The following is a 17,629-nucleotide window of genomic DNA, read 5'->3' as shown; positions in this document are numbered from 1 at the left end:
GACAATTCAAAGTGTCCCAACCGACAGATCCGTTTTTCAAGCAACCATTTCCCGCACTTTTGTCTTAGTTTTTCCGAAACAATACAAATTACTGTTTCATTTGCATTTAAAAGTCAACAGATTGTGCATTCTAATGGGATACAACACTATTGTTTAAGTTAATTGTAGGGATACCATAAAAGTGTCTCAACCTCCAGACCTCCTTCCTATATATAAAACCACCCAAACAAAATACATTCTATTTCATTTTTTCTTTTATTCAAATAAGTTTTGTTTGCTTCGATTTTTCTTTCTTATTTCACCTTGCTTGCACGGGGTCTTACTTAACTTGCATCGGTTTGTCATCTTGGTTTCATTTAGTGTTCGTATTAATTTGCAGCAACATCATACCTTGTGGTGAGTAAAAGTTGATATGATGTAGATTTGGCACACTACAAAGTAACTCGCAACCGAAGGCAAGTTTGTTGTCGTATTCTTCTTAGGTATTTCACTTTTATTTGCGCTTCTTTAACATGTGCTAATTTCTTTGTTTGCTTGGGCTTTAGTTTTCATTTAGTTTAGTTTAACTTATCTTTTGCGTATAATTTCTCTATAAGTACATTCTGTTTAGTATTCGGTCAACATTGCGAAATTAGCAATTAGGAGAAAAAAAATATATGTATTTATACATTTATATAGGAAGTTACTCTAGACTCGTGGGACTCATTATGCGCTACCTTAAACTAATGTACAAAAATATCGGTAACTTAAGGACGAGCAATTTAAAATTTAAAATCAACAACGACAACAATCCGCGGTATGGTATTCAATGCAATATAGTACAATACAGAGTAGGTCAAAATCGGTCATCGGTTCATCGCATCTCGTTTAAAAACAATCAATTAAAACAATGATCAATATACATAATTGACTCACAGAGTTTTTCGTTGGCTGACAACAATTGAACCGAGAGTGAGTGGTACGCAAGAAATCAGTTAGACATACATGGGTTCATATTACATATATCGGGGATCGGGAGTGGGGCCTACATAATGGGTGAATTGGCTAAGGGGTACATTGATCGATGATTATATGACGGCTACCTCCTGGTCAATAACACTTTCTTGTTACGGCATTATTATCATTAAACTTTCTAGGTTTTCCTCTTGTGTTTACATGTTTTTTTTTTATTTTTCATAAAAAAGAGACAAAAAAACATTTTGTGGTCCCTGGCGTATGTAATTCAATTTAAATGGTTTTCCTTGGCTTTCAAACTTGGCCTCTTCAACAAGGGTACCCAATAAACGACTAAATCAAAATCTTATAGAGTTACTTCTGCTCCATTTTTCTGGATGTGTTTTGAATTACATAAGTGTTGTGCTTGTAGTTTGTCTTGTTACATTTTGTTGGACTGCTTAGCTGGCTGTGGCCCATTTAAGTTGTTTCATTTTCTGTAATTTTATGTTCGTAGTTTGAGAATTTCTTGAGAATTCCTGGTTCCTTGAATTTCAGATTTTGTATCTTGCTGTGCACGTGGACTGGTTGGTGGAGAAATTTGATTTAAAGGGGAAAAGCGATGTTTCATCAATGCTTTAGAAATATTCGAAAATGCTTTTAGAAAAATATATTTACTTTTGGGGAAAAAATGCAAAGGTTTGAAAGGTATCCTCATAGCAACATACATATATAATAAAGAGCGTACCAATTTTAAGTATACCTTAAAGGAAAAAAATAAAAGAAAACTAAAAGCCATTTACAATCGTTATGTGAAGTCATACAAATTGCTTTCCTTTTAGGATGTAATTAAAATAAAATTAAATTAAATCAAAGTTTCACATCGATGAAAAAAAGTTTTTCCCTTGAAACGGAGATGCCTTTAAATAACAATAGATACTTATCCATGTTTTTAAGGATAACCAACGGTAAGGATTGATTTCTAGTTAAACTCATCGCAAATTTGTATGTTTCCCCACCTGAGAAACATTTTCTTGGATAGATATAGTATCATTGGGCATAACTTCCTCAGCTTTCCTCACTTTGTATGTGTTTGTGTCTCTTGTGTGTGTGTTTTAGTGCGCTTAGTACAGTACGATAGTTATCGATAGCCAAGATAGCCAGAGCGATAGTAAGTGGCTTGAGTAGAGTAAAGCCTAGCACCCTTTTTGGGGCTAGTTAAAACTACGAAACTCTAGAGTTGGGTGTCTAACTTTTCTCTACGGACTCTGACGTCTGATTAGTGAGTGCGCCTAGGGCCTGGCTAGTAACTGTCTTTAGTTAAGGGATTAGTTCAGAGCAACGATAAATCAAATTAAAAATCAGCAACAATCAACAGTCGTGTTCCTTGCCTACATATGTAGTCTTGAGATACATTTTCTTTATATCGGGGGCGGTGCGATAGACTCGATTCGGTTTCGAAATAGATCTTGAACTGCACTAATCTACTTAAGTGCTAGAGTTGCTCTTCTTATAGCGAGATAGTGTCTCTAGTTAGTGGAAGATTGGGAGGAGGAGGTCAGAGGGCAAGCGTGAGATCAGGTGAACGAAACCGAATGGATGCAGGGACTTTGGGGCTTTGGGGCTTGAAGGGTCGAGGGGGCTAGTCTAAGTTTTCGATAGGTTCGACTAACGCTTAGATAGGCTTAACAGCTCGAACTGAGGGGTTCAACAAGTAAATCGCTAATCTATGCATATTATAGGCTCTATATTTAGATATTCGTATGCAGGTGTATGCCTTGTGTATGTGTTTGGTGTACTTCTTTGTTTGTTTGTTTATGAATTGGGTTGGCCTGTTCTATTTCAAAACATTTGTCCGAATCGATTAGTATTTAAAATGTTTCTTAAATAGTTTTCTATATAAGTTATTAAAGCTTTCGGTTTTCATTACACTAGCTCATATATAGATATATAACTATGTATATTTCTGTGTATATATGTACGTACTTAAAATATATATGTATATATATGTTCCATATTCTCTAACAATAAGAGGTATATACATCTGTAGAGAGACCCAGGACCCCGTCGTCCACGAACTAAACGAGCAACTGACCAATATTCCAATTTGGGTTCAGATCGTGATGATTGGGATGCGGATACAGATAAACAAATGCAGATTTGGTTTGCAGTTTCAGATACAGATACACACAAAATGAACAAACATGCACATCGTGGCATGGACGTTTTATTAGGACGGTTTAATGTGGGAATTATCTTCTCTCGATCTTGTTTCTGGCACACACACACACAAAAACTCTTTTATGGAGTCACACAAATTTTATAAAAATTTCAAAAAAATATGCTAAAGGCTGTTAAAATCGGCAGATTCATTTCCGTTGCAATATTTAATCGGAACAAGGAACATTACTAACATTATAGAAAAATCTAACAGTTGAAACAACTAGCGGAAAACATTATTTTAATATTTAATTCAATAACTTTGCCAAATAGTTATTCACACACTCATGACTTTTACCGAAGGGCAATACATTTTATTAGGACGAATTAATGTAAATAAATACTTTAAATTGGAAAATAAAATTAATAACAATAATTAAGCTACGAATTTTAAGTTGTTTTTCAAAAACTCACAAAGTTATCCGCAAAGTAAAAAATTTTCTTAAGGACAAAAAACCCTCAAGCTGCCTAAGATAACCTCTGGTTAAAAATTATTAATCTTCGCATGGGCATTCAATAGGGATAATGATTGGGACAAGAACGCAATGTACGAAAGCGAAAACAATCATAATTGGAACAGGGCTGGGAACACTCTCTGGCTATTTGTGTGTTGTTTCTTGGTTTTTAGTATTAGTTGTTTCCGTTAAGTCTACGTTTGTTTTATGTATATATATATATATATATATATATATATCTCATTCGGGTTTTACTTTGTTTGTGTATATCTGTATATATATATCGATTTTTTGCTGGGGGGTTTCGTTAGGGCTAAACATATATAGAATATAGATCTATATGTCCTCACATATCCTTAGTTTTGTATATCATATATCATATCATATACCTAGTTCTTGTACCATGGTAATACTGTCCAAATTCCATTGCTTATTGGTTGTCTGCGGTTTAACTTGCTTCTGGCTGCGATTGGGATGGGGATCGGGATCTGGTTGGGCTTAGATTTAGATTTGGTCGTGATTATAGTTCTCAAAGCTTGTCTTTATCACGGTCGATGCTCATTGCTTTAAAGATTCCGCGCCCGATGCCGTAGCGCAGGTTGAACTGATCCAAGCTGGATGCCCGGGGTCGCTGGCTGCCACTCGGATGTCCCGCGGATGTGGATGTGGATCCACCGGCCCCGGAGCCAGACGCCACTGTCGAGCCACTTGGGTCCATGGAGCCGCTGCCCGACCTGGCCAGCTGCTCCTCCATGTCCGTCTCGCTGAACTCCGTCTCCGTGTCGCTGAATTTCCGGCGTCGCCGCAGGAACGTGCTGCAGTGCTTCAGCTCACCCAGATTGTCGGAGAGGGAGTGACCCCGCTTGCGCTCCTGTCGCTCCATTTCGGCGGCCAGCATTCGCACCTCCCAGTCATTGTGGCTTGCCGATCTGCCGCCTCCACCACCACCGCCGTCGTCGTCCACGTCCTCTTCCTCTCGAGGATGCCGCGCCGCTGGATCCTCTTCCTCCTCCTCGTCGTCATCCACATCGGCTATGTTGATCTTGCTGGAAGAGGAGCTCGAGCTGGAGCTCTCGCCAATGTCCAGGATCACGCTGTCCGACAATCGGGCCAGATTGCCCGTAACATCCGCCACCATGACGGCACTGCTCGATCCGCTCCCGCTGCCCAGGCTGTCCGCTCCGCCGCTCCACTCGCGATAGCCACTGCTGCGGCCACTGCGTCCATTGCCCTGGCCGGAGTAGAAGCTGGGATGGCTTTGGGCGTGGCGGGAGCTCAGGGAGCCGGGTCCTCCGTAGTAGCTACTCGGACAGTTCAGGGCGTTCGCCGAGGCCGCATGATGACGACTTGGACCTGGCGATATGCTGCGCCTGCCGCCCTGGATGGGCGGCGATGAGGTGAAGACCGTGTCCAGGGAATCACCGCGCTAAAAAAAGGCAAGGAACAGGATTAGTAAAAAGTCTAAGTAATAAGAAAAGCAAACTAGAGTTTTTAGAAGACTTACAATGGGTTTTAAAAGTAGGCTGGGCAAAAAGGAATGGAAGCAATAGGGCTTTGATGGATTTTAAAATTTTCCAATTTCCAATTTTCTATTTTTACTGTAAGCGTAAGCATTTTTATTCAGCTGCGACGCTTTCCTACTGTTCCTATCTACTTTGTTGAGTATATTACATGTAAGGTACTATAAGTATTTTCCATCCAATTGTCCCTACCTACTTTATTGGCATTTCCTTTTTTAGGTAGGAAATCAGGTGAAAGTATTTCCTACTGTCCCTATCTACTCTGATGAGTACATTAACTATAAGGTAAAGGGTCCCTCGATAAGCACCTCTGCACCTACTATCTATATCTCATTATATGTGAAACCTATTGCTTACAATGTAAACGTTGCATTACTATAAATTTTCTGTTTGCTCTTAGAAAAAGTTCAAGGATACACAAAATTCGCAGTTTAATGATATTATTAACCCTAGCTCACCATAAATAGAAGCTCCGCTGAAGATCCCGAACTACTGTTGTCCTCCTCGGGCGGTTCATCGTCGTCCACAGACAACTGGGACATCTTCTCGCGCTTATGTCGCCTGCTGAGTGGCAGAACCAAGGCGGAAGAGGATGCGGATGTGGATGCCACTGGGCCAGAGGACTTGGCCTCTATGGAGCGCAGCTTGAGCTGCAGCTGGGCAATGATTGCGTCGCGGCGTCGCACCTCGCCCGCCATGCTGGAGAACTGCGTCTCGAACTTGGAGTGCATCTCGTTCATGTGCGTCTTGATTACGTGATTGATGCCGCTCAGGATTTGATTGAAGTAGTCCTGAGCCTCCGGGAAGCCTTTAAGTGCAAGATCATACATCGTTGTGAGTACGTGGAACAGTGAATATGGACGGAAATATAGAGAAGGGTACTTTGTGTCTGGCGAAGGTGAGTTTTTGCATTTTGGGTGACAGGACATTCAACAGTATTTTCCAGAGTTTAACTACATCAAATCAGGCTGTGGGTGTTAAAGCGTTTTTAGCACTACATACTTATTTTAGTACTCTGATTCAGTTACGTGTCAGCTTTAACTATCAAGTACAGTTGACTCCGAGGAACGAAGCTCTAAATACCAATGCAGATGTATAGATTTTGGGTGACGGAAGTTTAGTTTCAGTATTTACGAAAGGACAGACAAAGTAGGGATCAGCAATATTAAAATTATCATTTGCATTGGCATTAATACATACGTACATCGTCGACAATTATTTACAAACGCCACGCATTCTCATTCCCATTACCATTACCATTACCATACAAGTGTTGTACCGGCTCCGTCAAAAGCTCAGCTCAGGTCTCTTTATCGTAATCGTATATATACAGACGATCGTATTCTTTGTGGGTTCATTTTTTATAAATGTACAAAAGCATAGGCAAAGTGTTGCTGTGTGTTCTGTGCTGGTTTAGTTACATGCTCAAAGGGACTTAAGCATCCATCATGGCGGCTGTTTCATTCCATTTTGTTCCCAAAGCGTGCGTGACTGTACTTCCGCACATCAGCTGAAAAACTTCTCCGATCTACGCACATTCCGTGTTTTTAACAAAGATTACCATTATTTACTTTTGTGGACTTGAGCTTTTTTTGATACTTGGAAAAACCTTGAAAAGGTGCGGGTTAAAAAGGCAGGTTCAAGGAAATAACTCTGTGGGAGAATTACCAAAGACTCTAAACGATATATTTTAAAGACCCTTTCAAAGAAAAAGTAAAAGTTTTTCATGTGTTTAGGTTTTACGGGAATATGACTTTGAGTATAAAAGTTTTCAAGATGTTATAGGAATATATAGCAGTTAAACATTTGGTATTAGAAATAAATGTAAAGATTTTTAAATAAGGCGAAAAGAAAAGACTTTCACAAATTTTAAAAGACTATCAATAGTAGAATATCTATAGATCATGGGCATATGAGATAAAAAGTTTTTGAAATGCAATGCCAAAATAGTAATATTAAAAGTTGTATATTTCGTTAAAGAGTCCTGCATCAAAGGTAAATTTAATATTACAAAGTGTATAGGTTTCTAGGTATTTTAACAGTTTATGTAAGCATTTCAATCATGCAAAGAGTTTGGTTAGGTTGAGATCAAAGCGGTGGTTAGACGAATAGGTCGAAGGAGTGTTAGAGAAAGCATGACAAAGCGAAATTTCGTATTGTTCGAGTATGTGTGACTCGCATACATGCGCAAATGTGTGAGTGTTTATAGAAAGATGTTCAAATAGAGAGAGAGAGAGATAGAGTTACATAGTGGTAGTGTGTGTTTTTTGAACAGAATAACTTCTGGGTGGTGTCAAGCGTTGCATGGCATTGCTCTTGTTCTGGTTCGGTTTGTGGTTTTTGCTCTCGATCTGGTTACTATACATGAACTCGATCTGAAGCCGATATATTTACCTTCGAGCCGGGGCCCTGGACCCGTTCCGCCCATGGTCGCACTGGTCGTGTTCTGCCTGAGCTGCAAATTCAAATTCAAATCAGTGGTGGACTGGGCATGGAGGATCTGATTCGACGACGATGAGCACTCGACGACATACGAGGCGGATGTGGATGCGGATGCGGACGCGGATGCCGAGGCTCCAACCGCTGAGGCGCTGCCAACGCCACCAACGAGCCCGCGCCCGTTTCCGTTTCCGTGGCCGCCCAACTCCCCCTCCCTTTGAAGCTGGGCGGGAAACGCGAAGCTCTCCTGCGGCGAATTCGTGGGCGTTACCAACGTCAACGTCGGCGACCAGACATTCGCCGCCTCCGATCCCAGCGGAAGTGGAACTGCACCGGATGCAGGGGCAATCGGAACTGTGACCGGCACCGGCACCGGAAACGGAAATGCCACCGCCGGTGGAGGACACGACGCATACGCACTGTTGTTCGGACGCGATATCGAATTGCTCGCATTGGCACTATTATCGTTAATCGTAGCCGTGCTTGTACCCGTACCGTTACCGTTACCCGTACCGCAACCATTATTTTTATTATTAACCGAACCGATCGCCGCAGCACCGCCGAAGGGAGATTCCAACTCCTCCTTGGCACTGGCGGGCGGGCTGGAAAGAGTGGAATGGAAGGTTACACTCTTCAAGAGCTTACTGTGCCTAGCCACGTACCCTTCCAAGGTCGGCTCCGCCGGCAAACCCTGGCCCTTTTTGGTGGTGCCACTGGCGTTGACCTTTGAACCCGCCTCCTCCTCCTGACCACCGCCCATCTGGAGCTTCTTGAGTATACTCTTCAGCTTGCGACGCTCCATTGTCTCATTGGATTCGGGACTTAATGGCAGGGGTACATACTGCAACTGGCGGGAGTTGCTATCCGAAGCGGATGCGGATGCGGAGGCGGATGCCGATGCGGAAGCGGAAGTATTGGTGGATATCGAGGTGGAGCTGGTGGTCGACTCGTAAGTGCTGAGGAACTGCGAATAGATGCCGGAGGTGTCGCTGTAGCAGCGATACAACGACTCCGAGATGGGCACCTTGCTATCCGGCCCGGATTTGGAGCAGTCCAGGCTGAAGCTGCGGGTCTGGAGGGCCCTCTCCAGTTCGGCCAACTTCTGGCGCTCGTTGAGGATCTTCAGGCGCTTGACGAACGGCAGACCGCAATATTCCGGGGAGAGATCGAAGACGCTCTGGTAGAGCTTCCTGCGACCATTGCCGCCCAGTTCGGTCAGTTCGCCGTCGGGCAGATGCTGCTCCGGCTTCTGGAGACGCAGGCAATCCCTCTTGGCAGCACTGCTGGCCAACTGGTTCACTTGGCCAGGCGACGAGCCCGTTGTGCTGGTGGAGCTTGGCCCCTGACCCAGTGACTGCCCCTGATGATGGTGATGGTGATGATGCCCATGTCCATGCCCGTGGCGTGGTGATCTTGAACTGCTCCTGGCGCTGTGGTGGCGTGGTCGCGTATGCGTCTCCATCTGCTGGGGTATGTTGCTCAGCGAGTAGTTCTTCAGCGGCGAGGCCAGATCATCGGGCGAGCAATTGGTCAAGCTTGTGTAGCTGGAGGACATCAGGGTGGCCAGTTTCAGCTTGGACCACGGCTTGATGGGCGTGCCATCAGTGTCCGTGTCGGACTGCAGTGGCGTGGCCATCCTGTGGGCGGGTTTGACCACCCTTTTCGATATGGTGGCTATGCCAGAGCCAGCTCCCAATCCCACTCCAGCTGTGGCCACCGGATCGTCGGATGTGGCATGCTTGGCCACCAGGGCCAGTGACTTGGGCGGCTCCTTCTTGGCAATGGCTCCGGTACTCGGCCCTGGGGAGCTGCTGGCTGCTCCGCCGCCCTGCAACTGCTGGATCTTCTGCTTGAACGACACCTTCATGATGGGCTTGATCTGGGCCACCGTCAGCGATTGTCCCGGCGCCGAGATGCCTCCACCATTTAGTCCCGGAACCGATCCAACTCCCTGGCTGGCCCCAAAATGCGAATCTATCTTGCTGCTGATATTGGGCGGCGTGTTGACCTGGGTGGATTCATCGGGTTAGGTGCAAGTTTAGAAAAAGAAAGATGGTTGGGGTCCGTTAATAGAAGATCAAAGATCAATGAATGATGAGTACTTTTCTCATACTCCTGTTAACCCTTGAGATTTGCTAATATTTACTGAGCGAAATATATCCTTACTTATATTTCTGTTAACTGAAGAATGGGAAATCAGTCGTGAAGCTGTTTAATCAGATAAAATTAACCTCAGAGATATTTCAATCCAGAGTTTAACAAAATATATCTGTTATTTTTCATGTTTGTATGTCTAAAACTAAAAAGTTCTAAACTATGTGGTTAAAATATAATATGAACTTAATATGGCTTATTAAAAACTAGGCCAAAGCTGGTATAATAGTTATATTTAAGTTGACGGGAGGATAATTTTTAACACCAGGCTAAACTAACTATTTGTTTGCGAAACGTCAGGTGAGTTTTTAGAAAGGTATTTCTCAATTGGGGGGTGTGAAGAGTTTGAGATCTGCTAAAGGGTTTCTCAAGATCTCACATTAAAGTTGACAGGAGGTTAATTTGTAATGCTCCGTTTAAACTAACTTTGTATAGTAAACATTATATCAAAAAAGGTGTGTGGAAAGTTAAAGATCTGCTTGTGTTCAGGAGATCTAGATCTCTGGGTCTCGATTCCTATGTCTGGACATTCATTTTTATTGGATTTTGCTTATGTTTTTTTGCTTTACCATGACGACGCCGGGTTCGGCAGCGTTTGCCTGCGGCTCGTTCTTAATTTTCAACTGCTGCAGTCGCTGGATCAGGGGAAAGCCTTCGCTGAACTCGCGTTCGGGCTCCTCCTGGATCGATTCCTGCGGCGATAACGTACACGTTACATGTGAGTGAGGTGGAGATTTCTGTGGTGGTGTGGACTTAACAGCTCGCTCTTCGCGATCCTAGTGCAAGACACATAAAGACACATACAAAACTACTGTTTAGGAGCTGGGGATAATTACATACAACACGAATTTCAGGAACGGGCGTTAATCATTTCGGAAGCCAAACCAAAGTAAAACGATAAATGCAAAATAAATCATGATTTAAGTGGGCAATGTCAGCGATAGTATTCTCTGTATTCTGTTTATTTTCCTGTTACTCAGTTCGTATCTCACTGAATGTGCGTACCATTTGTAAATCAAAAGTTAGGAATATATTTTTGTTTTCTAAGCGGAAGCAGGGGACTATTGAAAGCGTCTAGATAAGCTCAAGTAGGTTACAATTACAGAACAGGCAACTTTAAGGCCCTTCTATGGTATATCTTTCCCTAAAAATATTTAACAGATTTTTAGTTGCCAATGGGTATGTACATAATTCGGAAACGATTACATATAATAAAGTATTTCAAACCATAGATGTCATTGGTCACATATTTTCTTCTCTAATAGGGGTGAAAAGAAAATGTATTATAAATTGGAAAACAGATTTTCCTGCCTTCTTTTGTTTTTTATTGATTTGCTTTCCACAGCCAGCTAAAGCTTTAATTGCGTAACGTGCTCAATTGCAATGATGAAGATCTTTGGAACTACCACATTTATTCTGGGTGGATCTGAAGGTGCACTAACAACTTGTACAAACTGCATTACAATATGGAATCGAAACAATGTACACATATGTATGCAAGTGTGGGTGGGTGAATGTTGACTATAAGAAATCAGTATCTCAGATACAACAGGCTTCACACTGTTTTCCATTAGGCTGTTTGTGTTTTTGTGGGCGTGTCGGTTTGTTTTTCCATTTGTCAAGCTCTTCATTCAATGCTCTGTTTTTATTTGACTGCTTGTGGCGAAAAACCATTTAAAGCCTTGTGGGTGAAATGTGGGTGGAATGTGGGTGGAATGCGGGCGCAATGTGGGTGTGGCTCTGGATGGTGTGTGTGTGGAAACAAAAGTCGAGCAGAGGTGAAGTGGTTGAAAGTGGGTGAAAGTGGGTGAGAAAACCAAAGGAATAACCAAAAGAGCTGCGTGGTTTCTGGTGACTCTGTGGTTGTGACTGTTTCTGTGGCTATGTGGCTTCTGCCGCAGTTGGGTGATGCGGTTATGGGATGGCTTCGCATCTGGCCAACTCACCTGCTTCTCTTTGAGCAGCCGGAGGCGCTGCAGCAGCGGCAGCCCCGCCCCAATGGGGCTGGGCGTCTTGTCGTGCAACTCGTCCTTGGCCTCGGCACTGTCCGCATCCTTTTCGTCCGATCTCACCCGCGACATTCGCTTCAACAGGATCTTACTGCCACGGGGCGAGGTGTTGTGCAGGGGTTGCATCTCTAGGGATTCATCGCTTTTCCGCGAGGTCCTGGTGGAAAATAAAGCGCATTTCTTTGTCAGCACATTTCAATAGAAACTTTAAGTGAAGCTGAATAAGTCAAGGTTAAATGGTCACTAGGGGGTTGAAGTAACTTCTAAAGGTGCTTAAAAGTATGCTATAAACAAAGAACACGGTCTTTCGAATTATATATTCTTAGACACCTTGGTAAATTTAAGAGGGATTTTACATTTAACTTTTTATAACGTTGTATAACTTTATAACGAAATTTACTCTCATTTCAGAGTAATACTTTTTGTGCAATGTTGGTATGGTTACTTATTTTCAAACCCATTTGAGTGCTCTGATCAGTTTTGTTTTTGTCGGATGCCCACCTGGACTTCTTGAGCACATTCCGGAAGCCCTTGACGTCGTGCTTCAGCTTGTCGACGATCTTCTTGGAGGCACTGTTCTCGCTGCTGTCGCTCTGGTGCACCTGACCCTGGTGGTGGGCTGGGTGGTGGTGCGGATGGGCCGCCGCATAGGCCGCCGCCTCCTTGTCGCTCTGGGCCTTGGCGTACTTCTTGTTCACGCAGCGCACCTCCATCAGCCGCTTGCGACCCAGGGTCTGCAGGATCTCCTGGGCATCGGGATAGTCCTTCATGGCCGCCAGGACATCCTCGCGGGACAGGGAGAAAAGCTCAGAATAGCCCACGGACCGCACATCCGCCGTGCGTCTGTAAGAGGGAAAAATGTATGCAAATTAGTCCTACAAATCAGAACACATATATATTCAGGTGATTTAGGATACAAAATAAGTATTTCTTGTAACGCACATTTCAGCGAACACAGATTTTAACAAAAAAAGTGCCATATGTTAAGATAACAAAAATCATAACATAATAAACTATCTACAATCAACATAAATGTAACGCTTTGTGTTCAGTTCCAAAGCCTATATTTAAAAAAGCTAAAGTTGTTTTAATAGATTTTAACTATCTATCATCAAAGTGCCCTAGTAAAATAAATTATTCCATACTCATCGACACCAAAACAAGCGATTTAAATTCATTAGATGCTTTCTGTGAGATCAAATCAATATGAAATATTGATTCTGTGAGGAGAAAAATCTAAAAATCAGTTATTTATTTGCAATGTAAAGTGAATGAATGATGATATTACAAAATATATTAAACTAAACAAAACATATAAAAAATCAGTTTTTATTTGCTATTTTTGTAGAAAATATTATAAATAATAAATAAATAAAATTATAAAAATTAATAAGGTAAACAGAAAATCTTGAATTTGTATCTTAAACAATATCTTTTAAGACAGTGGGTCATGTAAATATGCACTCACTTGTTCAGCCCGTCCAGATTGAGGATGCCGATTTCGCCAAAAAAATCGCCAGCCTTCATGGTGGTGAGGACCTTGCCCGTCTCGCTGAGGACCTCCAGGATGCCATCGGCGATGATGAACATCTCGCGGGCCACCTCGCCCTTTCGGCAGATGGAGTCGCCCGGCGTGAAGATGTAGGCCTTCATCTTGAGCACGAGATCGTGGAGGAACTCGGGCTGGCACTCTTGGAAAATGGTCACCTTCTTCAGCACGCTGAGGTTGACATGTAAGGCCAATTCGGTTTTCAGCTTGTCGGGCAGGAGGCCCAAGGCGGTATTGATGTCACCGCCACCCTGTATCCTTCCGCGGGACCAACTGTAGTCGTACCACCGCAGCACGCGACGCTTCATCCCCCCGGGCACCTGCAAGGATACGGTTATGGGTTGGCCAATTGACAGGACACTTGACCTCGTCCTCGTCGACGTACTCACCTTGTGGTGCCGCATATACGTCTTGGCCCCATCCAGCAGGCGCTCGAACTCCAGGCGATTCGCATTTCGGTTCGTTATCACATTGCCCACTTGGCCCACAATGGTGGCGAAGATAAAAACACCAATCAAATAGCTAACGATCGTAAAAATATATCTGCAAGGGAGCAATTCAGGGTGTGGCAATCAATTAGCAGGGCACAAAATCGAACCAAGTGTCATGGAGAAAGAGGGTGGTTCAATTCAATTAGAGAGGCTTTTTCCTCAAACAGTTAAGATATATTATCGGATTTTTGAAATGTTTTCCATTCCCCAAATTTGGTTAGATATATATTTTATTCGGCAAAAAATATTATTTATCTTTATTAAAAACTTAAAATCACACTAAAAACTCTTTTAGAATTCCAAACGGATTTTAAATTATATTTATATGTTAAAACTGATTATTGTAGAGCCCATATTGCTTGAATGTACTTATAGTGAACCACTCTTTTTCTCTATTCAAACCACTTTTTGCAAGCTCAATCAAAGTTTTCGAAAGCTCATAATGAGTTAAATAACTTGGAATTGAAATTTTTTAAATTTTCTTTTGGCAAGTACACAAATATCAATGAAACTGTTCTAGGCTGTCGCACGCTTTCGAAAACTTTGATGCCAAACGCTTTTTGGGGGCAGAATGCAACATAGAATTGATTGAGAATTATAGAAAGTAGAACACCAAGGCAGGCGAATCGGTGGACAGCCCCCAAACAAGTTGCATGATATTCGCTGAATTTGATTGGTCTTGCTTAGATGCATAGTTAGGTAGACTTAAGTAATGATCGTACCCATAGCTAGAGCCGAATTGAAGCAGGCGCGATTTAATGCCTCGCCTCGGAATTGATCGCGGGCCGTCCACCGAAAAGTTCGGTCTGATTGGTAAGTGGTGATTAAAGACAAGAGCAGAGCCCCCAGATTTTAAATATAAATGAATATGTATTCACATATATTCATTCGTACTCACTCTGCATTCGTCTCGGGCGTGGGCAGGTCCCCAATGGTCGTCAGTGTCAGGGTCGACCAGTACAGGCTGCCCAGATACTTGCGCGTCAGGGTGGCATAGTCCCCGGGTCGATACGGATAGACCCAATCGCCCTGTGGACCCAAGGGGGATATATCAGTACATTTTTAGATTTTAGAACTTATAGAAAGCACTAGAGTTTTAAAATCATTTTAAAGGGTGTCTAAAAGGATGCCGTAAATGAGTTCATCTAACTTCTGTATTATAAATATTGTGGCATACTTTGGAGCACCTTTATTAGAGATTTCGATACCCGTGCAATTTATGTAGCATTTATATATTATTTCTTTAAAGTTGTACGAAATTAATCTCTAAGGTTGTATCTTTTTAACAAAATTATAAAATGAGTTTAACATAAAATTGAGCTAATTTGCGTAAGTATAAAAAGTACATATATCTTTAAAAATATATCCTTCTAAAATGTTAAATAATATTTAAAAATATTTATTTTTTAAGGAAAGGGTTTTTGTAATTCTTTACTTTATACTTTAAAAAATATATTTGCATAAGTTAAAATATTTTTTATCACCTGAAAACCCTCCGCCTCGGAGAGTAAAAAATAGAAACAACCGAACCAGTGTGCCAGTATTAACAGGATATGAATTAGGTTAACAACGCGCCATAAATTTGGCCAAACTGTTCTACTTTCTACGATGTAATAAAATCTCACAGATCGATAAACCTGCAAGGGCAAAGGCCGTCAAATTAAGACCCACATTTATAACCTCAAATCGCTAAATACTGACTTTAAAAAAGCGCGTAAAACGCAAGAGCGGATGTGTGCCCATCTTGAGCTGCAGCAGATCCAATGGTATCAGCGCTATCATATCGAAGATAAAGTCGCGCGAGTGAACATAGTGGCAGGCCAGCTTCCTGTCATCGTATACCTAAGAGATTGGAAATAAGCACTAGTCCGGGTAATCCCACATTCAGTACTCACCATTAGGCCCTGCTCCAGATAGCCTGTGCGTAATTGAACTATTATATCTAAGATAAATACAACATCTGTCATCGAATCGCAGACGAGCCAGAACGTGGGCACAGATTGCTATCCGAAAATAGAACACAAAGTATACAGAAATAATAATAATGTATTTGTTTAATGTATTGTAATGAAAGACCAAAAAAATAATAAATAGTTAAGGTACTAAAGTTTTTCCGAGAACAAAATCAACATGGCTACCATTGTTATATCAACATTAGTCCACCTTCTTCTCTGTGTAAAACAGAAAGTCACATTAAATGAAAAAGGCCTTTCCAGGCAACCTGTGCGCCTATTTTTATGGCCAGGTCAAGGGCAATTAAAACGGGAATGCAGTTGACAATTGCAAATGTGCGGGCTAAGAACAGGATGGGAATTGTGGCCTAAACTAGAGGCTTTTGTGGCCGGGTTAAAGGTCACCACAGTCGACTTTGTTAACCCAACCGTAGCCAGTTCTAATCTGATGACAAACACCAGCTAACAGGGCCATAAGCAAACATTTGCCCAGGCCAGCCTGCGTGTCTTATAATTGAGTCGTTACAAGGCAAAGAAGGGGAGCAAACAGATATAAAAAAGGGAGCACTTTTTTGGACAGGTGACCCCCAGATGCTCTATCCCCATTTCCCCCTCTCTGTGAAGTCCCCCAAAATGGGTGCTATGCCCAGTCAGAGGTTCATTATATGCCAGCCAACTTCCATTACATGCCAAACTCTTTGGGCATAATGGCAAAAGGGTGTCGCCTTACACAAAGGACGAACAAAAGGCCTGACCGCTTCGCTTCTGAAGGGCAAATGGGAAGTGGTAAATGGCAAGTGGAAGGTGTACATTGTAGGGGACGAACAAAAATAGCTGCTTATAAACAAAAAAAAAAAAGGAAGGAAAAAGGAAGAAAACGCAGCGGAAAACTCACCTGCAGTTCAGGAAAGCTCTGCCTCACAATTAGGGTCCATAGATTATACAGAACACATACAGTTAACATCATTAACCAATAGAAGTAAAAATTTTCATCTGGATTAACAACAGATCGTCGTTTCTGCAGATAGCGTCGTCGTCGTTTAACACTCTTTTCGACGTCACCAGAGGCACTTTCTGAACCCGTATCTTCAACAGTTTCCTGGAAGGTAGTTAATAATAACGAACATGAGGTAATCGTATATATTTAGAATACCTAAAAATAGGTAATACAACAATAATATTAATCTAGAATTATAGTTATTGCACAATTACTTTTAATTTTATATATGAAAATTGATTATAATGCACCTTATGTAAAGGAGTCTAAAAGTATGCAACATTTTTGTATAGTGTGGAATTTTCAAGCATATTGCATACTTTTAGACACCTTAAGAAAATATATCTTAAATACAGATATTTCCGTACCACCTTTTCATGTGTTTCTTCTGCATGCATATTAAATATAGGACTCATACTCTTAAACAACTATTATTTAAATAAAACTATTGTTACTAAAGATTTTTTGAGTTTTCCGACCACCTACCTGTGTTTCGGGTATCTGTCTTGTCGAGAAACGCTTCAGGAAGGAGTCTTCGCGCTTGAGCGGTGGTTTCTTCTGTATCGCCGATGAGATCTGCACGGTGGTGCGCAGCTTCATCCAGCGCTGGTTCGATCGTGTCCTGTTTTCGCAGGAGATGGAAACACGTTAGTTGAGTATATCCAATATGGGGCCTTTGCAAAGGGATTGTCTCACACAACGAACTACGATAGCTAACGATTATTTTAAAGGAATCTAAAATGGAGGTCTTAAGGGGTCTAGAGCGCAACTGAAAAGATCATTCCAACTAAGCGTGCGCTCACGTTACTGGGGTGCGTTTTCTGTATTATTTACTTTTTAGAGCGTAATCACTTACGTAACACGAAACATCAAACACTTACGCTAGCTGGTGATGACGAAGAAGTATGGC

General features: G+C 42.1%; 1 protein-coding gene across 9 annotated transcripts in view; it reads right to left on the bottom strand.

Annotated features, from left to right (window-relative positions):
* Positions 1–2,902: 2,902 nt before the first annotated feature.
* Positions 2,903–17,629, bottom strand: part of LOC119558349 (pneumococcal serine-rich repeat protein) — a 30,524-nt gene continuing 15,797 nt past the window's right edge. For 4 of the 9 annotated variants that reach the window (XM_037871838.1, XM_037871839.1, XM_037871846.1 and 1 more), the window contains 16 exons: positions 17,206–17,341; positions 16,618–16,821; positions 15,666–15,773; positions 15,472–15,612; positions 15,255–15,407; positions 14,669–14,799; positions 14,493–14,576; positions 13,669–13,822; positions 13,199–13,599; positions 12,232–12,573; positions 11,668–11,887; positions 10,291–10,497; positions 8,230–9,575; positions 7,523–8,169; positions 5,587–5,936; positions 2,903–5,034 (listed from right to left, as the gene is read on the bottom strand). In XM_037871838.1, the coding sequence (XP_037727766.1) occupies positions 4,138–5,034; positions 5,587–5,936; positions 7,523–8,169; positions 8,230–9,575; positions 10,291–10,497; positions 11,668–11,887; positions 12,232–12,573; positions 13,199–13,599; positions 13,669–13,822; positions 14,493–14,576; positions 14,669–14,799; positions 15,255–15,407; positions 15,472–15,612; positions 15,666–15,773; positions 16,618–16,821; positions 17,206–17,341 (5,521 nt within the window). In that variant the 3' untranslated portion in view covers positions 2,903–4,137. The remainder of the gene's footprint in view (positions 5,035–5,586; positions 5,937–7,522; positions 8,170–8,229; positions 9,576–10,290; positions 10,498–11,667; positions 11,888–12,231; positions 12,574–13,198; positions 13,600–13,668; positions 13,823–14,492; positions 14,577–14,668; positions 14,800–15,254; positions 15,408–15,471; positions 15,613–15,665; positions 15,774–16,617; positions 16,822–17,205; positions 17,342–17,629) is intronic. The other 5 variants (XM_037871840.1, XM_037871843.1, XM_037871842.1 and 2 more) reach the window with 4 other exon arrangements.

The sequence above is a fragment of the Drosophila subpulchrella genome, chromosome X (assembly GCF_014743375.2).
Source record: "Drosophila subpulchrella strain 33 F10 #4 breed RU33 chromosome X, RU_Dsub_v1.1 Primary Assembly, whole genome shotgun sequence".
NCBI classification, from domain to species: domain Eukaryota; kingdom Metazoa; phylum Arthropoda; class Insecta; order Diptera; family Drosophilidae; genus Drosophila; species Drosophila subpulchrella.
This window is presented reverse-complemented; position numbering and strand designations above follow the sequence as displayed.